The 26,149-nt window shown below is 39.2% G+C and overlaps 1 protein-coding gene across 1 annotated transcript in view; it reads right to left on the reverse strand.

Annotated features, from left to right (window-relative positions):
• slc1a9 (solute carrier family 1 member 9) overlaps positions 1-26,149 on the reverse strand; it is a 48,927-nt gene that overhangs the window by 13,739 nt on the left and 9,039 nt on the right. Inside the window, exons 7-12 of the mRNA XM_077531621.1 lie at positions 10,401-10,559; positions 9,180-9,332; positions 6,406-6,662; positions 6,207-6,312; positions 4,820-4,946; positions 1,144-1,377 (exon numbers count right to left, since the gene is read on the reverse strand). Coding sequence (XP_077387747.1) covers positions 1,144-1,377; positions 4,820-4,946; positions 6,207-6,312; positions 6,406-6,662; positions 9,180-9,332; positions 10,401-10,554 — 1,031 coding nt within the window. The 5' untranslated portion in view covers positions 10,555-10,559. The remainder of the gene's footprint in view (positions 1-1,143; positions 1,378-4,819; positions 4,947-6,206; positions 6,313-6,405; positions 6,663-9,179; positions 9,333-10,400; positions 10,560-26,149) is intronic.

Below are 26,149 nucleotides of genomic sequence, written 5' to 3' on the forward strand. Positions count from 1 at the left end.
GGACCCCAGCGACGTGCACACCGCCAGGGGCGTGCGCGACTTCTCGGGCACGAGCAAACCTCCAAGTTAATTTAACAAATGTCAACACGGAGCACAACGCCTTTTTCATAGGCTTAAAGGCCCAGTCTGCCGGCTTCCCTCTGGAAAAGGCACTTTTTAAATACCGGATTTAAACAAACAAACTACTTCTCAATTTACAGATCAGGGCTTGTCTTCATTTCTGGTGGTGATTTTGTCCTAAACCCCCACCCCCCCCAGCCTGTATTTTGCCATTTTGAGTTTTTGTTTTGTAAACAGCGGGACGTTTCTGTGGAAAGACAGTGTTTACACCCCTCCAGCCAATCGCAGAGCGGGGGGTGGCGTGTCGCAAACGGGGCCGGCTGTGTAACGTCGCTCCCGCGGCAATTTGAAAGCACACACGGATTATTATTTTTTTTCACTCACTCATTCACACATGTAAGCATCTGTGAGTGAGTGAGTGAGTGAGTGAGTGAGTGAGTGAGTGAGTGAGTGAGTGAGTGAGTGAAAAAAAAAAGACATTTCAACACGAGAGTCTGCAAAATGGCTTGAACATGTGTAGAAGTTAACTGATGTTGTTTATCCACCATTCAAACGAAACTACATTGCATCCTTTCGTCAATTTTTCTTTTCCGTTGGGAGATCAGCCACAGTTCCATAGGTTATGAACTGCTTGATTAGAGTACGCACAGTCAACAAAAGAACTTCAAGATCTCTGGAGATGGTCTTGTATCCTTGAGATTGTGTATATTTTTCAACAGTTTTGTTTCTGAAGTCCTAAGACACTTGATTTACACGCAGTTCTAAAAGGATGCCAACAATTTTGTCCAGTCCATTTTATTGCATTCTGTGTAAAATTGTGTCAATTTTGGCTTTTTTTCTCCAGCTTTTTTGTCTTTTTCCAATGCACATCAAGGAAATAAACGCATTGATACCCAAAACATTTGTAATTGCAGCAATTTCTGGGAGAAATGGTGTACTTTGTGGTACATTTCCAGGGGTGCCAATAATTAAGTCCATGACTGTATTTTCTCAATAAAACAATTTTAGGTACACATGACATCCATGCATACACGGATTTTTACTGTAGCTCATATATAAATGATTTCATCACATCCTTCTCACCTACTGGCTGTGCCCAGTGCGGTGATCCATGCCTGGAAGATGCCCGAGTAGAAGGTGAAGGGGCTCTTGCGAGTGATGCCGAAGAAGATGGCAGGTAGGATGAGGCCGCCATGAATGAGCAGGCCCACGATGACGGTCACCATGTACATGCCCAGCTGCCGCGCGACCACCTCCAGGTTCCCGATGGCTGCGATCTTGCCCGCGATCAGCGAGGCGATGCCCACCGGGGAATACCTGCAAATGTGACAATTTTTACTTCAGAATAGAATCTCAGCCATCAGTCCATAGTCAAGTTGTGTGATCGGCCTTGGCGGAGGTCTGCGCTACATGTGATATGACAAACCATGGTAAGCTTGCTAAGTAAATAAGTTCAGTAAGTTTAATTTCAGATCGGATTCAACAAAAAATAAGAATTAGGCATCACACTCTGCAGTGTGAATGTAGCCAAGTTAGGGAAGTAATTTAGTAAAGTTAGGTAAACAAGTAAGAAAGCAAACAAGCTAGCTAGGTTGCTTATTTGTTTGTTTACTGGTTTTTGCAAGTAATTAATTTCCCCTTTTTGTCGTAATATTCCGCTCACATTGGGACCAAGTGGTGCAGTGACCCACCAAATCCAATAGAATGAATTTTAACTAATTTGCTCCCAAAAACATATACATACGTTCTATATTAAATATTGCCATGGTCCCAAAAGCATATTTGTATGTTTTTATGTTGTTGTTTTTCTTTATGCTAGAGCAAATATAAGGGTTTGATGCAGCCTCTAAACTGCAGAGAACTGTTGAAGCAATGGTAGTTATTAGAAAAACGACTAGCAGGTGGCAGCAGAGTATAAGAGATCAACCAGGGCCATGTTGCAACAAGCTCTTTCCCCCAGTGTTTTCAGGTTTGTGAATAATTAGTCAATTTAGCTATATTCTAATGCTAATTGGTGCAAAATGGAAACAGATACACACATACGTTTTTTTCCCTGATGAAAGAAGTGACTCTAATCTTTCTTTTGGTAGGTTCCATGTTTTTATAGCAATAGAACACAATATTCTGTGGGCCTTGCAATATCAGCCAAAATCAAGTAAAACAGCCAGGAGCGAAAGGGGGTTGGTTCAATGAAAATGTCTGGGAGTGAATGAGTTAAGGTTACAGTCCACTTGCATTGGCTCCAAGTGACCCACAAGATCCAGCAGATGGAGCTGTGCAAGCCATCTGCCACAAACATGTCTCAAGTGGAACTTGGCGGAGGTCTTCGCTGTCCATTCTAGTAGAAAAACATGTTTGTATTCAACGTGGCATCGCATCAATCTTCATTTCAACTGACATCTCAGATTCCCATCCAGTTGCTTCTTCTCCGCAGCCGCGACTCTCCCGACAGGTCAGCTGCGTTCCGACGTCGGCGTCCAGTCGCGGTTGTTTTTACGAAGCGTGCCGCGTGCACACTGATGGATGCCTTCCTCGTAGACTGCGCGTTTCTGTATACACTGGCCTCGGTGTTTAGCTGCTGGCTAATGTGTTTACACAGCACGAGTGATGCGAACATGCATGCTTCCTCTGGTGACCAGCTGCACATGCTTCACCGCCCACTCTGGTTGAGCCACTCCATTCCGTCTTTCCATGTTCCTCGTCTTCATTCGGTTGCTTCTGTGTCACCGCTGGATATCAGTGATGCAAAGTACCAATGCACAATTACAGTGGTACTTTGACTTACAAGTTTTATTTGGGGATATATCCTCCATTAATCACCACCTTTGGGCAGCTTGGTGCTAAGGAAGTGAGTTGAGGAGCTTCATGGAGTTCTTTGCCACATTCTTGTGGCATCTAAAGGCAATTATAAACTTTTTCAGAGGTTCATGATTTTTTTCTCTCTCGGATTTTTGTACTTTTTGGAAGGGCTCGAAAAATAAATAAAATAAAATAAAGAACAATAGCAATGTAATGTATAAAAACATAGCAAAACACCACATAAAGAAAGAAATTTGATTCATAATGTACGATTACTGTCTGAACTGTAAAATACATATTTGGATGAGTGCCTTTAGGGGCAAAGCCGAATGAGTGACATCAGAAGTTGGCAGTCACCTCTTATGTGTTTCTTTGTGTTTGAACGACTCTCCCATTCAATAAATGGCTAAAAGTGTATTGGAGAATGTGGTTGTCATTGCAGGAAATGCCTTCTAGAACAGCTTAACTTTAGTTGGGATTACTCAGACACACTTAAAACCGTGGCAGTCATGTGTTAACTCTAAATGTCTGAATGTGATTGGTCCATTCTGAAACCAGCCACTCCATTTATAGAGGGTGTGTACACTTGTGCAACCACATTATAACAGTTGTTTATTTTTACTTCCCCTCTCGAAAATAGTTTTCTTTTTTTTGTTTAGGTTGTACAGGTTAGAGGTTATAAAATATATTAAAATAAATACATTTGTATTTAATTTTTTAATTAGATTTTTTACATCTGTTTTTATTTGTATTTCTTTTAATAATTTATTTATTTATTTAGTCATTTATTTACTAATTTATTTATTTATTGATTTATTTACTCAATTATTTATTTATTTTTAATTTTGGCTTTTTGGGCCATACTGCCAAGTCGAAATGTTATTCAAATGAAATGTTATTCAAATGAGGGGGCGGTCCTATGCGTGTCTAATAATAGGTTACATTCATGGTAGAAAATGTTTGAAAACAATAGCCTTGTCTCGTTTTCTACATGACAAAAACCTGACATTTGAACAAGTGGGTGTTGACTTTTTATAGCTCATGTAATTGATTGCGGAAAAAAAAAAAAAAAAGAAAGTATTTTAAGGTGTACTTTTTTTTTAAAAGATGTTGTTCTACTTTTACCAATCCATTATTTTATTTTACACAAGTAAAGGCCTAATAAGCCTACTTATTGTGAGTACTTTTGCCACCTCTACTGGGTCGTTACATTGCGGAGATGTTCCCCGTCGTCTCCCGCGGGAGAAGTCAACATTGTTCCTACTCCCCCCGCATGTGTGCATACCACAGAGTCCAGGATCCCATCTGTCTACATCCTTCACACCGACACACTTCCTCACCCGCCCCCAGCTGATGGCGGGTTCCCACAGTGCGTCCAGTGTGTCTTTCCTTGCCTTCTCCGTCACTGTCAGCAGCCGCTATGTGCGCTATCTCCAGCGTGTCAAAATAATGCAGACGCTGACCCAAGTGAGCAAAAGCAGAGGCGTTTTGCAAAAGTTATTTTTCTTTTTCCAAAATACAGTTAAAACTTGTTGACACTTATTCAGGGCTATATACGGATTTAATGGTAGCTTTAATGACTGCGCCAACAAAACGCTATGTTAGTATTTGGTGTCTCTAAAGTTAGCGTCAGCATTTGTTTCCAATTGTTTCTGGTATCACAACTGCATGTGTGATATTTCTAAAAAAGCAATTTGTGTCAAAATCAAAAAAGATTTCGCCGAGTTGTGATTTTTTTTTATGCTTCTGAAGTTAGCTTCCAAGAAAGAACTTCCCCTGCCTGTCAGACCTCTACTGGAATTTTCTGGATTTTTTTTTAATATGGCGCTTTAGAATGAGCAGGGCGTTTAAGTTACAGTATGTGTTGAACTTGGCGGCACACACCAGCGGCCAACTATCGCAAATGCAAGTAATAGTTCGGCCCTAGAGAGAGAACGGGAATGAAAAGCAAGACACTGACCACATGATCATGGACACCATGGTCATGATAATCTCGTTGAGGATGTTGAAGAAGTCGCACATGACTTTGCCGCGCTCGCCCATCCTTCCCATGCAGATGCCAAAGGTGATGAAGAAACCGATCAAGCCTGAATCAACACACAATAACATCAATTTAAGTCTTGATTTGACTTATTATTAGAATTTTTTCAAATAATTATAACAATAATAATAATAATAATAATCATCAATGCCTTTTTAAAATCATGACTCAGTTTAGCATGGAAATCTCCTTGATTTCAGCTTGCCAATGCTTCCTCACAAGACTAAAATGCTGTGATAGTAGTAGTAGTAGCAGTAGTGATATACATTACGTAGTAGAGCAGATGAAGTAGTTGAGGTATTAGTGGTATTGGTAATCATGGTACTGGTAGTGGAAGTACTACTGGCACTGGTTGTTAGTGATGGTGGTGGTAGAAAATGGTGGTAGTTGTATAGTAAAAGTCATTGAAGGAATGGTAGGTTGGCGGTAAAGTTGAGGTGGTGGCAGTGGGAAGTAGTGGTGCTAGGCAAGGCTGCGTAAAATTAAGAATTTCAGAGTTCAATTCAATTCAACAGATAAATTTGAATTGACTATAACATCTACTGAATTGAGTTTGAATGCGAATTGCAGGAAGTGGACCTGAATTCAATTCAATTCCGAGCAACTCATTCGAATCACTTAACAGTGATTAGAAATTCATGTTTGTAAATAGGCTTATATACTGTAAATCTTCATTGTTAAATGCACTTTAATTTTGCATCACAAATTTCTTTGAATTTCATGGAATTTCAATTCTACTTCCTGCAATTTGAAATTTGAATTGCTATTGTTTCCTTTTTGCTAACTCAATTGAAATTCAAGAATTAGGGGTCATTCTCAATTCAATTCTGAATTTTGTACAGCTCTGATGGAAGTAGAACTGGTAGTTGTGGTTACTGGTGGTAATAGTAATAGTGGTGGTAACTTTAATAGCAGTGACGGCATTAATGGGCTCTTTGCACAGCTCGACTACTTCCTGAACTGAATACCACGTTTTTGTTTCCTGTCTTTCATGAGTGGACAAACTGATTAATCCAGGTGTGTCTGGCCAATGTTGTTGTAGTTGCTGAGATCAGGCACACCTGGATTAATCAGCTTGTCCACTCATGAAAGACAGGAAATGTAGGACTGGTGTTGAGTTCAGGAAGTAGTGGATTTGTGCAAAGAGCCCATAGAAGTAACAGTATCAGTAGCAGTTATAGTGTTCGTAAACATAATAGTAGTAATAGAAGTGATGGTGAAAATGGAAAGAGTGCTAGAACTTGTTATAGTAGTAGTAGCAGCAGTGATACTGGTGGTAGTAGTAGTAGTTTAGTTGTATTCTCACCAAGAACGTTCATGCCCCATTTGTATTCCAGTCTCTTTCTGTTGACTACAACCGGCTCCGTTTGGTTTGCGGCCGCCACCGCCGCCTGTTTCAACACCGTCTGCACCTTTAGTCACACAGTTTGACACAAGTTAATAGACTGCTCCAACAATTGACATCACCAGATCGTGAACAAAGAAGCAGGAGACAGCCAAGTGACCTGCTGGAAGCACGCCTGCACCAAGTTCTCCGGGAAGAGATTGCGAATGAGGTCGAGGAAGGCATCCAGACTGCTGACTTCCTGGTTCTTCGGGGGCCCGGAGACGGTGGAGCGCCCCCTGAGCTTAGGGTTGCCGGGGTGGATGCTGAGCACCAGGATGACGCCCAGGATGGCGGCAATGATGGTGGTGGTCATGTAGTACACCATGGCTCGACTGCCCATCCTGCCGCTGGAGCGAGCGTCCAGACCGGCCAGTCCTGAATCACACGGGCGGACAGTCACCACTTCTTTATTACAAGTTGTTTTGTTTCCGCCTCCACCTAATTTCTGAAATTGCATTTGTGGTAATACAGTGTTCCCCAAGCCCACAATATCGCTGATTTCAAAGCAATTTTTATGTTTTTTTGTTTTTTTTTTTACTAGGGATGGATGAATACCAATAACAGATATCAGGTTGATAATGGACTTAAGGGTTAAGGTATCGGGTACTCGTGGAGGCTGCTGCTACTAGCCACCGATACTTAATTAAAACTCATTCACTGCCAGCCATTTTAGAAAATGTTAAAATTTTCCATACTCACGTGATATTACATTCAATAATTAAATATAAACCGAATCTACCAAATGACAGAATAGACTCCCTACTTTTTTCCCCGTCCCGTTCTTTTATAATTGACAGTATAAAAATGTAGGTTTACCAAAATACAGCCATTTCTCCCATGGACTCTGAAACTGTGTTTATTTCGTATAAAATGGGGCAATGATGTCATCTACCGGTGGTTGGGCATCAGTAAAGTTGTTTACAAGTTTGATATTTACAGTGGAGCATGCTCAGATTCGCCCCCATTTAGCACCGCTCTAAAAAATACAATTGACAAGTATACTTGTCAAAGGCAGTGAATGAGTTAAAGCAAAAATAAATAAATAAAAAATCTGACATTGATTAAGTCCTCCTCGGCACTAGTTGCCACGATACTGGGAGAGAATGACATCATCCAGTAACATCCTTTACAGTCAAGTGCAATTCAAGTGCAACAACACGCTGGTCAGCATCGAGCTCTGTAGCGCCTTTTCTGAAAAAGGAGTAAAGCCTGAAAATGTAATACAGTTTGCCCTTAACTTAAAAATGTAATAAAACCTAATAAAGTAATAATGTCATCAATAATGTAATAAAAATTCTAACATATTGTAATAACATCCATCCATCCATCCATCCATCCATCCATCCGTCCATCCATCCATTTTCTTGACTTACTCCTCACAAGGGTTGTGGGGGGTGCTGGAGCCTATCTCAGCTGGCTTTGTGCAGTAGGCGGGGTACACCCTGGACTGGTTGCCAGCCAATCGCAGTTGTAATAAAATTTTAACCAATAATGTAATATATTATTATATTATTGGGTATTTATTACATTTTCAGGTGGATCATTTTTTTTTCTAAAAACTGACGTAATATGTTCCTTTTCAGTCCAAACTTCTACACTTTGTGTTTTGAGAATCTAAGACTGTTATATACAATCACAGCAAAAATATGAATGTTAAAAAATTGGTGTTAAATGTTTCAGTTTGATTTAAACCCCCAAAGTGTATTTTTAACACTGTCTGATTTAAATGGATGCCAGTGTTGGAGTTATTGGGCAGAGTTGATTTATTTACTACTAAACCATTACATTATTATTAATAATGCAAAATGGTATTATTACATTATCAGTAAAAATGTTATCACATTAGCATTCAGGATTTTTTTTTAAATACATTATTGGTTAAATTATTTTATTGGGGTTTTCTACTTTTTTTTTTTTTTTTTTAATCGAGTTAAGTGCAAATGTTATTAAATTTTCATGTGTTTTTCATGTTTTCTGGAAAAAATTCAAATATGACTAGGCTATGGGGTATATGCCATGGAAGAGGCGGGACTGTTTTTGCACATCAGCTTTGGTTTCGGTTCGATTTGCGACGTGTGGACTGCGTTCCAATACTTGTGCTTCCGACTTTGTGCCCCTCGGTTGCGTGTTCGAAACCCAGACCGGAATCAAAGCTCAGGTGCAAAATCACGGAAGTCGGAAGTCCCGCCTCTTCCGTAGCATATACCCTATTAGGCAACTAGGCTATATAGGCTAATGACATGCCTGTAGGAATTGTTGCATGCTCTGTTTGTATGTGTTGCCGCCCTGCACGTGATTTAAAGTAACAATTCTTAGAAGCTTTAGAAACACTGGAACATGTATGCTAATTTCTGTTAGCTCATCTATGGCGTTTAGCACTATATGCTCGCAAACGTTTAATATTAAATGGTTTGATTGAACATTTTAGTGTTTGAATATAAAATGTTCAATTCTATTTATTTTTACGCCTTAATTTTACAGTCAACTTCAACTGGGAGTGACAAATAAGCAGCACACGTTGCCTCTTATTTGGAGAACAGTGCAACAGATCGAGTCTTTTTTTAATTTATTATTATTTCCTCACAGTGATGTATTTCTTGACAGTGAGCAAGTGAGAACAGGTGCTGGGGAACACTTTAAAAAGTATGTTTGAAGTATGTACAGTATGAAGTAGTACACATGACATGTAATTTTGTTCTATTCCATTTAATATCAAGGTAGCTTCCTGTATTTTTTATTTTTTTGTGTAACATATTATTTAAGAAAAATACAATTAAAGAACAATAAAATGCATGTAAATACTTTACAGAAAAAGTCTTAGTTTAAGCCAGTGGGGGACACATGATCCGAACGGTGAATACAACGTGAGCTGAAAGGCAAGCAAAGGATCACCTGTGATGAGGCTGGAGATGATGAGAGGCAGGATGAGCATTTTCAACATCCTCATGAGGATCTCTCCAGGGAAGGAGACCATGGTTAGGACCGAGCTGTCCGTCACCTTCATGTAGCGCAGCAGCATGCCCAGAACCGCTCCCATCACCACACCTGGCACACCATCACAACAATTCATTATTACAACTTCATACACTGGGATCGAGAAAAGCATTGAGACACAGCTGTCAGTCAATGAATGGATAAATAAAGGGTTGGACTACAGCCATAAGTTGTCACTGAAAGTAAATTAATACATTTTGAATGTACTTTAAATAGAAACAAACAAACATTTTTTTAGTCAATAAAATAGTTGTCCCTTAATAGCATTTTAATGTATTCTTTACTCAACTCAAAAGTATTTGATTTAAATTTAATTCAAATTAAATGAAAACAAATTAGTTAGTAGAAGAATAAATGAAGAATGTTAAATAAAAACTTTTAATTAAATGTTTCATTGTTTTAAAATAATGTAAAAAAAAAAAAATCAATTGTCCCTGAACTTATGTAAATCCTTTAAACAGTTTTTCATTAATTTACTTTGGATTTAATAAAATACTTTTATAATAATTATTTAAACATGTCACTCTTGAAGTTAAATTAATACCCTTTTAGCTTATTACTTTATAATGTAATAATTTTTTTAATTGAATCTAAATAATTGAAAAAAATACTACATTTTGAATTCAATTTTTGTAACTAATTGAATTATAATTTATTTGTAAAAAGTCACTGAAGTGAAATTATGTATTTTAACCTTAATTAAAAAAAATTAGATTTTGTGGTCTCTGAAATGTATTTGATGCACTTGAAATGTATTTTTACACTTTGTTATATTGATTAGATTAGAAAATACTGTTCCTAAAGTTCAATTAATGCATTTTAAATAATTTTTTAAATAAAAATTAAACTTAAAAACAAATAATTCACGTCGCAATCATTTTTCATGGCGCTACAATTGCTTTAATTCGTCAACCTTTCTTCCACTGACCGAGAATGATGGCAGTCCAACACATATTGAACACACTGAGTCCCAACACTTTGGTCCACCGTCTATTTCTAAGTGACATATCCAGTGCTCTGTGGCAGATTATGGCTTTGTTTGCCAACATCTCAATGAGGTGTATCAATCCTCGCTTCGACTGGCAAGGTAAACACTTGACATCCTGTCTTGACACATACCCATGACAGTGAGACCCAGGAGGAGGTTGTGGGTGTTGCGGCTGCAGTGGGCGGCGTCTTTGTAGCCCACCTCCGTGCTGTCATCCTGCCGACTTTTATCTCCTGCTTTGGACTTGTTGGCGTTGGACTGGTTGACTGTGGCCTGGTTTGTCATCCTGCCTGAGGACATGGTGGCAATGATAAAGCTAAACATTACAGCCACATACGGCCTTTACCTTGGCATCAGTGGGTGGCATCCATTAAAAGGGTTGCCAGTTTCTGGTACTCTACAGGACATTTTGGTTTCAATCGTTTCATTTTTTGATATTTGAATTCTTATTGTGAAATGTCTTGACAAACTGCTGTATTGGTCACAAAATATAGCAGTATCATATTGCAAGTTACTCCAAGATCCCCATCCTTTATGTCATCATAATCGATTATAGATACAGTATTGTGCGCCAACATAAGGTGTCAATATTGTTTTTAAAAGCTAAAATAATTTTGATCATTAATTAAATGAAGCAATCAATCAATAATCTGCATCGTCAAATCTCAATACGGTATTTCAAGTTCCTCCATACAGTCCTGATAAGCCAACATTCCTGCCTCCTACATTCTACTTGCCTGCAGACTGAATGACTTCCTCGGCAGCCGCCCACCAAGAATAGTCGAGAGGCCCACATTTTCGTCCAGCCTCAACACCGACAACCCGCAGGTATCCATTTGCAAAGTCCCCTATCGTACACTCTGTATGCATACGTGCATGGCTGTACAGCCACTCAAGCAACTCCATTGTGACAAACAACTATCTGGTCCTCAACACCCACCACAAAAACTAAGAAACAAATAGCAGACTTGAGAAACAGATCAGATTCGACATTTATTTGGAGAGGTTCTTCCAAGTTTCTGGGCCTGAAGCTGGAAAATATGAGCTCACCTGGATTAGGACAGCAGCTACTCCACTTCCTGAAGAAGAACGTGAAAAACAAAGCCCTATACTCTTGGCTGTCCCCTCTTTAGAGAAGCTAACATAGAAAGCTAGCGGCACCCCGCGATGACATCCATAAGTCACCTGTTGAAACTGTGACCCTTTCGGGGACATGGAGCACAATGCTAAAACACAGATGCAACAGACTGTAAAAATACACATATCCCAGGGTGGTTTTACAAATGGAGCAACAGTGAAAGCACACCACGGGGAAAACATGCAAACTCCACCCAGGAAGGCCGGAGCCTGGACTCGAACCGGAGTTATAGTTATATATATATATATATATATATATATATATATATATATATATATATATATATATATATATATATATATATATATATAAATATATGAAGAAGACATTCCTGCACTATGCTATATAACATGAAGTCTAAGTGTAGGTTTGTTGTGAGAAGCGCTAGGGGAAAAAAAAAAAAAAAAAAAAAAAAGTCCCTGATGTCAGTTTCTTCAAAGGACAAGAAACTGTGTGGACGTGTTTATCTGGGGGGGGGGAAAAATAAAAATAAAAAAATAAAAAAATAAAAATAAAATTTAAAAAAAAGACTCAAAAATGCCTGAAACTAAACAGGAGGTCAGCCATTTTGTGCAAGTTCACAGAGTAGTGCCCTGGGAAAGTAAGGCAAATTTGCCTCGACAGAAACTGAGCAAGATATCGGCCATTTTGCAGGCAAATTTCTACGTTAATGTAGTCCTTCTAGAGAATTTGCCCAAATGAGCCCCAATCAAGAACACTGAATCATTTTTTGTATAAAAAAAAAAAAAAAAAAAGAACCTGCTTACTAGAGAATTCTACTTTTCACTACACTTGCATTTGTGTTTGGTTATTTCAATTGTTACATGTGCTACATATACCAAAAACAGTTTTCTATGAGGGTTTTCTTAGAATCCTAATATAATCAGTATCACCCTATACATCAATTACCACATCGTCTATGTCACCTCAGCAATAACAAAATATCCCAATATTATATGTGGTACTCTAATCCAATAGAGTAAAGCCGGTCATTGTTACTTTGTTTTATAAATAAATACTTTGGAGACTTACATTTTAGATGCAAATACCAGACTTTTTGCTGAATCTCACTCCTTGATTTTGCCAGAAAAAAAAGTTAATTGGCAAAATGAACTTGTCATTAGGGATGCACGATAATGCTATTTTCAACCGATACCGATAAACCAATCATTTAGAAGTGCCGATGTCGATAACCGATAAGTAAGCCGATAATTGTTTGCAAAATTAACTTGAATACAAATGTACTTTCGAGTCCTACTATAAATCTAACAAATACATTGAAACATTGTCGAAACTTTGCACAATGTTTCAATGTACGTAAAGTACCATGAAGCTGAATTTTATTGATATGAGCCACAGCCACAACAGATGGACCAACGTGGCATGTCTGTAATTATTGCTGGATTTCTTTATTATCTAGTTTATCTGTATGAAATCAAATTGCCGATAATTATCGGCAGGTTTCTCTATTATCTGTTTTATCTGTTTGACGTCAAGTTGGTCGATAAGTGCTGATAATTATCGGCCACCGATATTATCGTACATCACTACTTGTCATAATACAGTAAAGGAAACATGTACGTTTGTCTTCATTTATTTTAATTGCACGGTGTACTTTAAGTGCAAAAAGACTAACCTTGCTCTCGCAAGATGAATTCTTGGGGTATTTGTGAGTTCACAAACTGAAGCGCAATATCTATCTGGCTATTGCCAGGTTACAAAAAGACAGCTTCTCCATGTTTTCCATTAGAATTACCACATATCGTACATCCTTCAGATTGTATCGGTGATCACATAATCTTTGTTGGTTGTAAAATATTCTGATGAAATATTGCATCTTGTGGTATTCTGTGATACCCCTAACAGAATGGAGGCGGTGGCTGCTACTTTGCTTTAATACACCAATTGTGGAATGTTTAAAGCACATCAAACGAATATGTTATTAGTGGTGAGTCACTTCTGAATCTCCAGCTAAAAATACAATTATTGGGAAAGTATAAAAACTGGAAACTCATACATTAGCATTAATTTCAATTCCTATGTATGCTACGTACGCAAAATGACGGTTTAAGCAAGTTTTCCTGAGAATTTTGATACTGTGTGTGTGTTTTTTTTAAAATTATTTTGCCATTGGCAGCAACATATTGGAATCTTGTGTTGTGTGTGTGCGTGTGTGCCTTTGTCTTTGCTACATTGTGGGCCCCATACACGCATGTTTTTCCCGGTTAAATTACATTTGTGGGGACAGACTTGAAATTGTGGGGACATTTTGGTGGTCCTCACAAGTTCAGACCTCTTTCTGAGGGTCAAGACTTGGTTTTAGAGTTTAGATTTGAATTGGGTTATGGTTAAGGTTAGGGTAAGGAATAGGGGTCGGCGATCATTTTTGATGGTTGAGGTTAGGGAAAGGTATTATGTCAATGAGATGTCCCCATAATGACAAAAACAAACGTGTGTGTGTGTTCATTGTGGGATTCCCGCGCCTACAGAACGACATCATACACAATTGAATTTGTCATCTGCAAGCATTTTTGTTATTGCCTGTCTTACTTTAATTCCTGTGGTTCAACGCAGGATTGTTAAAGAACATATTTCCCTCCCGACATTCTCACGGCCTCCAACGCAACAAAAGCTCCGATTGTGAGCGCGTCCCCTGTCTGTATTTCAGACTCCCACCAACTCATGTAAACACATCTGGAGAGCGGCGCCGCCAGCCAAGTCTACGTCAGAGCGCCGACAGTCCCGCTTCCCCAACAGATTATAATCCAACAGACAATCACGAACGCAGCGTTACCTGTCGACCTCAAGCGCTCATCCTCCGACCCCCCTCGACGCGATGTCTGGAGATGGGGAATATCCCGGCCAGGTTGGGCAGCGGGGATGTAATCGTCCCATCAAATGTGCGGCCAGGACAGCAGTGATGGGGGCAGGGCTCCTCTGTTGTAGTCTTCACAAATCCTCTTTTCAATCCTTATGTCATTCTTCTCTGTGATATTGTTTCCCGGACAGCGGGGTTATAAAAAGTTAGCACGGGAGAAAGATCAGATTTGATCGTACCTGCAGTCTGTTTTCGTATTTTTCCAAACAAAACGGTGTGGGAAATCTGGGTACAGTGGTGAAAATATTCGGCTTCGTGCTGCCCAGTTAACAAACAGTGCACGCCAACTGGTATTTTTAGACATAATAGTTTGTGCACAAATCTATGAACTCTCTTTAATGTTCAACTGTTCAAAAGTGTTGCAAACTTGGCCCCTTCCCTCACGCCACGGAAGACGTGCGGCATTATGTTGCCTCAAGATTGAAAGCCCAATTTTCTTTTTCATTTTTTTAAACAATAATGAGTGCGCATGGCTGAGTTGTATAGAAAGGTAAGTGAGTGCAGATTCATTTTTGTCAATTAAACCACCTAGTCAGCTGATCTCATTATTGTTTGCATCTGGGCGGGGTTCAACATGAGCGCAGAATTTGATATGGACGGCTGACAGTGCACTCAATCATCAATTTATTTAGCATATTAAATTAGAATTTGAACACAACTTTGGGATGGTGTTGTGTTGATGTTCTTGCCCAAAAGCATATGCTAGCAATATTAAGTATAAGAACAACTTGATCGATATGGTGACTGGTAACTCACGCAGATGGTGTTTTGATTTCCTGTTTTTTGTTTTGTTTTTGTTTTGTTTTTTTTAGATGTGAGGGTTCTGACCGATAGGAACAAAATGTTTTCACAGTCGTTGGACACACCCGTTGCAATACTTTTGGGTGGGTTCCAACATCAGCTACTATCTTGTATATTGTGTATCCGATCCACATGTAAACACCTTTAGATTAAAGTTAAACTGTTGATCGCTTGTTTGATAGCCATCTTTTGATGTACAACACAAATGTTTTCAATCTAAAAAACAAAAACCTTCCTCACTGTTCCAACTGAAATCTTGCTCCCCTAATGTTGGAGAACAAAAGGAGAATCGAGACAATCTGGAGGGTGGAGGTTGAACGATTAAACTACAAGGTCATGTTGGAAGACGTCAACCTGTTTAGCAAATCTTTAAGTTTCCCCAGCAGGCAAATTATTTGCCGCTCCAGGAAATGTCAGAGAGGTTTCAAGGTGAAGCCTCACCGGCTTGCGAGCGACCCTGCAAGCCTCCAGCCGACCACTATTTCTTTGCCTGAAAACTACTTAATTACACTTTACGGGACCGCGGGAAACAGATGCTGATCAGAGGATGAGAGTAACAGGAGAACGAGGTCTGGCCCGGCACAGCTCTGGGCTCGTTGCATCACGTTACGGCTTAGCACGGCTAGTTCAAAACAGGAGCCACGGCGGTCAGAGGGTTCAGAGCGCCGCCTGACCGGGCAGCTTCCACTAAATCCTGGATGTCAGCGCCGAGATCACACAGGTGGTTGTGCTCAGCTGCCAGGTGGGCCGCCGGGAAATCCCCTATAAGAGACGTTTGCCGAGAGAGCTTCGGGACAATGAAACACGAAACGAGATCATAGCGGAGTGAGGACGTAAGAACCAGAACTTGTACTGTCACTCAGTACACTTACGTGGCATTATTAAGTCGGCCCGACTGGAAGTGAACTTTTAAGATGTAAACACCTTAGTCTGGCAGATCGGACCAAATCCGAGTGGTCAAAGTCGAGCTAACACACCTGGACAATGACGTAGACTACAGGATGCTGGAAGACCAGGATGAAAAAACAAAGAAGTTTTGCCCCGGGTTCAGAATTTTTTGAAGTGGGCGTGAGATTTCAAAACGATAAAAATCTTATATGGTGGTCATATATTTTAACTTCATCTGTTAAACTTTACCTTAAACCTCAAACTTGTCACTCTCTTGATGTCTGGAGCTGCTCGCATGTCAACAACGAAGGCAATTTTGGCTGGCATCGATCAACACATCAAATCTACCATGGGTTTCCGATCCGAATCTGCTCTGATCACTTTGTCATAGGTAAAATCAGGGATGGGCGAGTACCGATACCAGGCCATATTTTACGGTATCGGTACTCGCTATGCATATCGATCCTGGTATCGGCTGCCGCTCTTGTGGCCGTTTTTCATCAGGAACTAAAGGCTGAAGTGGTTATTTTGCATTTATTGACTGCCACAGGGGGCTCCGGTAAGAGAGCACACAAGTCTTCAGTTGTACTCAACAATCGAATTAGCTCTGAAGTACAGAATATCTTTGTACATGCTCTGCTATGAGACGGATAACAAACGGAGAATGTGAAACAGGAAACGGAAATACAGCACAACCTTCCAAAGTAAAAGCATGTATTTCAAAACAAGATATAATTAAACATCACACACTAAACAGCTTAAGGAATTCTTAACATGGTAGATATTAGTAAATGACAACACTATTGTATTGAATTTAATTATTTAAACGGTATTCCTTAAAAGGTAGTTGTACAACCACATATTTTGGGACTTTTTTTTGGCCACTGGATTATTTATTTTATTTTATTTATCGATTTTCATTTTATTGTGTACTCTATGCAAAATGACTTTTAGGAGCAAATTGGAAAAAATATAATTGCCATGCAACTAAGTAAATTTGCTACAATTGGGATATGCGGGCCAAAAGTTTGGATGAATTTGCTTTGTTCTTCCGACTGGTTACTGCATCAAAATTATGAATGAACTGATGTGGAGTTATGTACTTAACAAAATTTTTTTTTTTAAAAAGGTGACATAACTGAAATCATGTTTTATATTAACGATTCTTCAAATTAGCCTTCCTTTGCATACGTTTGGGAACTCCTTAAAGACTTTGGAAAACCCTTTCAGTGAAGTTCATTGAGAGAATGCCAAGAATGTGCAAAAAAGTAATCAGAGAAAATTTTATAGGCTTGCTATTTGTTTATGTACCGTAATTGCCGGACTATAAACCGCAACTTTTTTCACACGCTTTCAACCCTGCGGCTTATACAGTGATGCAACAAATATATTTATTTTTTCTGACGGCCGCGAGGGGCGATTGAGACAGAAAAGGTAAGAGTGAGACAGGTGGAATTATATGTTTCGAGGAAGACGCATGTTTAATGTAACTTGGCGCTTTGTGCATGAATAAAATGAGCATGAACAGACCCTCATCATGGAAAATGCAAGAAGTCTTAGTCTCAGTGACTTTTAGTGGTATGTTATTTTTTACCAGCCCTGTTAGTTACTACCGTATTGCTGCTGCGTTACTGCCGCGTCACAGGCACTGAATGGAAAGAAAACTAAGATATATTATTAAAACTTTGAAAAGTCTTTCTGTGTAACCATCTTTCTTTGTAAATATCTCATGTTTCAATGTGTGCACATGTGGCTTATAGTCAGGTGCGGCTTATGTATGTACAAAATGCCTTTTCCTGTAGAAATGTACTGGGTGTGGCTTATAATCAGGTGTGCCTAAAAGTCCAGCAATTACGGTAGTCATTTTATTATTTTCTCCTTTTTTGTTAAGTACATAACTCCACATCAGTTCATACAAAGTTTTGATGCCTTCAGTGAGAATCTACAATGTACATAGTCACGAAAATAAAGCAAATGTATTGAATGAGAACGTGTGTCCAAACATTTGGCCTGTAGACTACTGTATAGACCAGGGGTGTCAAACTCATGTTAGCTCAGGGGCCGCATGGAGGAAAATATATTACCAAGTGGGCCGCATCGGTAAAATAACGGTATATAACTTAAAAACGATTGCCGTCATTTATACGCAGATTTTCTTGGACCAGCCCTAAATTATGGAGCTCAACTGTAATCATATTGTTGCGAAAAATAACACAAATGCAAATGGAACAAGGCAACACTTTGCCGCTATACGTTCCGGACGTGTTAAATCCTGTTTTGCATATATATTGTTCCTTGAATGCATTATGCGGCACAGTTAATGACGTGAAAAGGACGCTAATCCTTACTAGTAATTCCATTTTTTTCATATTTAACACGTTTATCGGTCTATGATTTAAAATAATAATAACAATATTAAGAATAATAATAATAAAAAAACATACTTTAATTTGTGTGTAAAATGACATCCAGGACGATTCCCCGTACAAGTTGCATTGCTCAACTGAGGACTGCTTGTGAAATGACAAATTTTATATACAGGTATTTTGATTGTGGCCGGTTGATTAATTAATCCAACATGAAAATTTTTTTATTTAGTTTTTTACTTTACAAAATCACCTCGAGGGCCGGATTAAACCCCTTTGCGGGCCTGATCCGGCCCATGGGTCGTATGTTTGACACCCCTGGTATAGACTCGGACCCGTCGCCATGGGCGGGCCTTGGGGGTCCGTGCCCACCCTGTCAGTCAGCCGTGCCCGCCCTAGCAAGATGACTCACCAACTATTCGTCCTATCAGTCACGTAAACTTGCGCCTTCTGTTTTAAGTAAAGCATGGCGTGCCAGCCAACCACATACCTCCTTTCAAGTTTGGCTGTGATTGACAACTAAGCGAGCCAATCAGGATCAGGAGGGATGGGGTGGGGTGGGGGCGAGACGCGCGCTCTGCAGACGTGCCTTAGCCAAATCTACTTCCGGGTAGATAGTGCGCATTTGCCGGCTGGCGCTGGGACAAAGACTGAGCAGTGAGCACGTCGTGCCGCTTTAATGGAAGCCACCAAATGCCAAACCTTGATCCAGGATGACACAGTTGACATCAATGGGAATCCTGAGTCCACTGGTTACGTTTACAAGTGAGTGTCAAACTTTTATTTGAATTAGTCAAGCCCCACAGCACGGATGAATTGTAGCAATACACAGTATGCTGTTAACAGACCCAAGCAGTCACACATACACAACAACAACTAAGGAGCATAAAATTATTTATCACTAAAGCAGTTGCAGTACAATGTGAGTTGAATTCTCTTTTTTTATTGCCAAGCTTGTTCATGTTGATGACTGTCACTAAGTTCTAATTAAAAAAAACACAGCACTTTACACATCCTTTTGGATTGATATTCTGCTTAGTTTTTCACTGAACCCATATGTTGTTTCTGTATATCATTGACATAACTCAACCTTATTTCTAAATCGCTTTAAAACAGCCATTGCTGCATACAAAGTGCTGTGCATGGAATAGAAATTAGTCTTTTAGTAGACACAAGTGAAACAAAATAACACAAAATAAAATTAGAGTAAATATAAGTAGATAAGTATACACGCAAATAAAATACTAAAAAAAATAATAATCTGTACAAGTATAGAAATAAAATAACACAAAATAAAATTAATTAGAGTAAATATAAGTAGATAAGTATAGATGCAAATAAAATACAAAAAAAAAAAAGTATAGAAATAAAATAACACAAAATACAGAAGGCACCATAAAAAAAGTAAAATGATGTGAAGTCTCATGCTGAGTCAAAGATCAAAGAATAGAGATGTCTGTCAAAAATGAAAGGAAATTGTGTCCATATCGTACAGCCCTAATCCAACACGCAAATGAAGGCAACTGCTAGCCAATTCCAGATAGAAGCGGCTGGGTCACAGAGTCATTCATTCGGACATCGTTGTTTACAGAAGTGAAGAGTGGATTTGTTTCAAATGAACTTGTGAGTTGAATAAATGCAAAATGAACTACACATTTTTTTTTCAGTTTGTCTTTTAGGTTTCAGAACGAACTGCCGCTTTTAAGTGACAGAAAATATTTCTGAACACTTTTGCAGTTGTCACAATGCCGCTGTTCAACCTGATGAACATTAGATTTAGGTTGATAAAGTGTGCCCCCCCCCAAAAAAAGGTAATGCCCCCCCTACAATTTCTTTCTGGTGACGGGTCTGTATAGACTGTACGTACACGTACAGATTAGACATAGATGGCTCGTAGATGCTCTTAGTATGGAGCCGGGTGGTCACTATGTATAAACAGTGGATTGTATATGCTGCTTTGAAGACCCCCTTTTTCTTTTATCACACAGTCCCTGAGACCCCAGTAGTAGATTTGGCTGAGTCATCTTTGTTGAATTACAGTTATAATTCTTGAATATTTTTTTTTTACGAATTTCCTCCTGTAAACATCACTAATTAATCATATAATTTATACATGTATTTAAGGCAAATTGTAAAATGCCTGAAGTCCTCTTGTTTCTGTTTAACAAATTAAAACATCATAAATCATGCTGTTTCTACTAAGTACTGTCTCAAATGTCCTCCAATTTCAATACAGTAAATGTATAGGATCGCATGCCGAGAAATGTTTCTTGGAAGAAGCAATATCAAAAGTCTTGGCCTATCGGCTATCCAGTCATATATTCAGATCAGTGTTTCTTCTACTGTGTCTGGCCACACTCTTTGACTTTATTGCTCGTGTGGATGAGGTGCTCCAATGTAATCATCAATAACCAGGTTAAGTACTATCCATCCATCCATTTTCTTACCCGCTTATTCCTCAGAAGGGTCACAGGGGGGGTGCTGGAGCCAATCTCAGCTGGCTTTGGGCAGTAGGCGGGGTACACCCTGAACTGCTTGCCAGCCAATTACAGGGCACACAAAGACTAACAACCATCCACACTTACAAGCACACCTAGGGACAATTCAGAGCACCCAATTAACCTGCCAAGCATGTCTTTGGAATGTGGGAGGAGACCAGAGTACCCGGAGAAGAGCCACGCAGGCATGGGGAAAACATGCAAACTCCACCCAGGAAGGCCGGAGCCCGGACTCGATATTGCGACCTCAGAACTGAGAGATGGACGTGCTAACCACTCATCCACCATGCCGCCCCAGGTTAAGTACTAACGGATCTTAATTTTAATAACGAATGACGGAAACATTGACGGACGGCCATTTCACTGTGGACTGACGAATGATGGATTTAAGATTACAATTTGATACATCCTGCAATACTATATTAATATAAATATATAATCTAAATATAATATAGATATTATAATATAATGACAAGTGACAATGCCGGAAGGGTGTCCCGACTGTTGACGATTGACAAATGACACTCAAAATTTATTGACCACCTCTGCTAATAATCTTTCATCTTCAACTAAATAAGCTACTATAGAGTAAATAACTTCTATTGGGTAAACCAAGAGTAAATTTCACCTACTACCAGGTTAACTGCCAAGAATGACATCTTCAACCACATAAATAGCAAGTAAATTCATAGCTTCTACTGGGTAAACTACAAGTCACCTTTACCTTCTACTGGGAACCAGTAAAAGTTATCCTTTATTAGGAAGCTCCAGATACTACCTGATAAATTTCTAGTAAACTTTACTTTCTACCAGGTAAACTGCAAGTAGACTTGACCTTCTATTGGCTATTGTGTCAACCACTTGTAAACGTTATTTTCTTCCTAGTAAGCTATGATTAAACCAACTATACTTAGTGTCTCCAAAAAAAAAATCTAGGAAAGTTTCCCAAAAGTTCAATAATTCTGCACAAGATCACAATCCTCTCCATAAACATTTTCACATGCGTGACAATGGCGACAGCAGCGACAAGCGGGACGGCCATGCGTGACAACCGTCACAATCCCAATCAGGCATGGAGGCCGTTGTACTTAGGACCCAACTTCTTAATCATCACAGTTTCCATGACAACGGGCGATGACAGGGCATGATAATCCCTAACCACAGCGGCCTTTGATTACTGTAATCGAGCTCTCGCCGCCGATGACGTCAGAGTGGGACGCCTCTTTCAACGGATAATACAAACAGTCTACTTTCTACCGGGTAAACTACTACAGTAACCAAGTTTAGCTTCAACCTAGTAAACCACTGGTAAACATGACCTTTCTCATAGCAGGATTCTACTTGTAATGCACATTTTAAGGCGAGGAAGGGAAGCCAACTTTATAGTTCATTTCATACACAAGGAAATAAAAGCAAAGGAAATAAATAAACTAAAATACCTGATAGCAAGATTGATTTTTTTTTGTAACCTGGATTTAAAACCATTTTATACTTAGGGCTGACTTCACTTCTGTTGGCAAAATATTCCATTTGCCTGCAGCATAACAGCTAAAAGCCACTTCGCCATGTTTGCTTTGAAACCTGGGTTCCACTTGACTTGTGTCTGCAGACCTCTAGTTGCCCATCCATCCATCCATCTTTTTACCACATATCCAGATCGGGTTGCGGGGGCAGCAACTTGAGCAGAGAAAACCACATTTCCCACTCAATGTGGGAGGTTGTCTTGTGAGCTGAGAGGCAGCCAAAGGTGGGGACCTTGGCGGGCCGATCCCTGGCTATGGATGTAGCCCAAACCATACAGTGATTTATACGCTATAAATAGTAAACTTTACCCTCTACTGCGTAGACTACTGGTAAACTTCAGCTTCTACCAGGTGAACCACAAATAATTTTGCATGCTACCAGGTTTGGCCTTGTAGTGGGTAAACTTCCAGTAAATTAACCAAGCAAATACAAGGCTCCATGTAAACCTGGTTTCAGAGTGGGATGCCTCTCAATACATGTTACAAATTGTCAACTTTATTTTCTAGTACACAATGAGTAAACTTACCCTTTTACCAGGTAAAGTAATTGTAAACCCAGTCAACTGTTAGCAAACTTCTTCTCGGCTCGCCTCAGAGCTGGATGCCCCCTAACGATGCATACTACAGTTAAAACATGCAAACATTAAACTAGTAAACTTTATCTTCTACCGTGTTAAACTACGACAGTAGTACCTACAGCTTCTAACTGGGTAGTCTACTAGTCAATGATATCTTCTGGGCCTTTATGCTGGTCTTTATCTTCGTGGGCTCGTATTGTTGGGGGTGGGTGGGTTGTAGGGTTGTTTTTAATTCATGTAAAGCACTTTGGATTTCATATTTTGTAAGTGCCATGTTGTAAATAAAGATTGATTGATTGATTGATTCTGATAGGTAAGTTACTAGTAAATTTCTCCTTCTACCATTTGAAATACTAGTAAGCTTCCAGGTAACCCACTAATACCTTCACTTTTCTCACATCGGGGAGGTCACTAACAATGCATATAATATATAGTTCAACTTTATCTTCTACCGAGTACGCTACTAGAGGTGTGAATTGCCTCGTACCCGACTATTCGATCCGTATCACGATTCATAGGTCACGATTCGATTCTATACCGATTAATCCCAATATGAATTTACAAGTCGATTGTTACGATTTTTTTTTACTCAATTTAGAAAATACCATTCAGTAAACCTATACATGTACACTGTAAGATTTGTATGAAAATGTATTATTATTGATCTGTAACTTCAGTCGGTGAGCCACTGCATTTAACAAAAAGGTTGTAACCTTTTTCATGTTAGAACAGCATTGAAATAAAATATTAAGGCTTAATGTTCCATTAATATAACATTCTTCCATGCTTAAGGTGTGAAAGTTAGACGTTTTGTGGAATATTTTTCCATCAAAAATGGATCGATTCGGCTGCCTATTGAATCGATTCGAGAATTGCATGCTGTAGTATCGCGATATATTGCCGAATCGATTTTTTTTTTTAACACCCCTAGTAGTTACCTTTACATTCTACTGGGTCGACTACCAGTAAAGATGAAAATCTACCGGTCGGCTACTAGCAAACTCCACTGTTTGCCAATGAAGCACTAATAAGCTAGAATCAGACCAGATAAAATACTAACTACAGATTCAAATGAGTAAATTACAATCTCTATCTCTATAAATAATCCTTTGCTTCAACTGGGTAACTTATACCTTCCTAATTGTAACATCTAACTCCACTCAGTTGACTGGCATGTTCAATAGCAATACATCCTGTTGTATTGACAAAAACCCAATCAGCGGTTAAGCCATTTTAAACAAACCAGTGCCTGTCACCATCTTGGCTTATCACATGGACTCCGATTTTTTATTTTATTTTACTTTTTACCTTTTTCAAGGCTCTAACGTTTTCGTTGGCAAGGTTGATCCGATACGGAAGCACAATTTTTTCCAAATATATTCTCATTTGCATTTTGACAGGCTGATGATGTCATACAAATCAATGTAAATCTGTTATGTGAAAGCTGGGTGACAATGTCAAAAGTTCATGTCAGGAGACCGCTCCAGACATGAATGGAACAACAAATGAGGATTGTGTAAATACATATTGGACTCGACTACAGTATTAGTAGTAGTAGTAGTAGTAATAGTGATGTGTATGTGTGTGGTGGGTTCGGGTGTCTGTTTGTGTCACAGGGGATTACTTGCAACAGTTGATTGTTTGGTGTGAGCTTTGCAAAGGGATGGACATATAATCCAATCCTCCCCAGCCCACCGCCAACCCTCCGTCCTCCTCCCTTGAAGGAAGATACAATACTAAGCACTGCTTTGCCCCAGTCTACATCATCATTCATAGTAGTGCAGCGATGGTAACAGGTATGACTGACGCCGAGTCAGAACCAATGGAACATTCTGTATTACGTAGTACACAAGGATCAGAGTTCAGTGCTCATTATTAGGATAAACAAATGTACAAAACATGCTCATGGGTCAATGCGAGTCGCTCTTTGTTTAATGCTGTTTAATGATCAAAAAATGTAATAGCATCATACTAAACATATATCCATAAATATATTTTTTTTTTCAAGAGAAGGGAACATTTCCTACTTTTCCTATTTATGGATTTCCCATTGTAGTTTCCACACATTCCTGCTAACAAACACTATGACATACGTTCCTTTGGGGAGGTCATTATGGAGACCAGTCAACACATTATTTGACTAGAATATTGGGAAAAAATAAGCAAATAAGCAAAATGTTGGCATCTTGAGTATCGTGACACCCCTTCGATACAAGTGTGTGTATGAGCGTTTGTGTAGCCCTTCCACTCCCCTCTCGGGATGATAATCTGCATGTATTAATCTGTTGTTTGAACTCCTTAAGCACAGTCCGTCAATCACATCTGCTCTCGTCACCCTGGCAAAGATCGGCTATTTATAAACCCTCTCTTCGCTTTTCTTCATTTTATTTTGACTGGCCTCTCATGCACGCATGCATGCACACACAGAAGTCATCGGGACCTCATTTCACGCAGCTCACAAGAAATCCCCCTTCCTCATTTGGCCACCAGGTGCCTTGGCAACGCCTCAATCCTGATTGTGACCAAATGAGACAGCCTTTATTAGTCCCACAATTGGGAAATTTGCAATGACGGCAGATTGCAGGCATTGTCAACTTCACCCATAACAGTGTAAATTACCAGTTAAATTTGCTGTTTTTTCCTGGTAAATTACGAGTAAACTACTCATACTCCACCTTGAGATAAACTAAACTATAAGTAAACTTTAGCTTTTACCATCTTAACTTCACCTTGTACGAGTAAAGTACTACTGGCTTAACTACTTGTGAACTTTATCACCTCACGGACTAACTACTAGTAAATGTTATCATCTATCAGGTAAACAACTAGAAAACTTTGTTTGCTACCTTGTAAACCAATCCACAAGCTTCATCTTCTACCCACATAAAACAGAGGTAAACTTCAACTACTGTTTTTCAGGTAAATTTCAGTACTAGGAAACTTCTACCAGGTGGACAACTAAAAAACTTTACACTCTATACAACTTATAAATGTCATATTTGTCAGGGTAAAATGTTTCTAAGCTTCACATTCTACCCGGTAACCTTGGTCAATTGTTAATCTACTTGTAAACTTCACCTTCTACTTGCTTAACTTCAACTTCTACCTGTTACACAACAACTAAACATAACTAGTAAGTAGTTACTAGTAAATGTCACCTTTGCAGGTTAACAACTAGTCAGGTTATGTAATCTAATACAGACTAAACTT

The sequence above is a fragment of the Festucalex cinctus genome, chromosome 1 (assembly GCF_051991245.1).
Source record: "Festucalex cinctus isolate MCC-2025b chromosome 1, RoL_Fcin_1.0, whole genome shotgun sequence".
Lineage (NCBI taxonomy): Eukaryota > Metazoa > Chordata > Actinopteri > Syngnathiformes > Syngnathidae > Festucalex > Festucalex cinctus.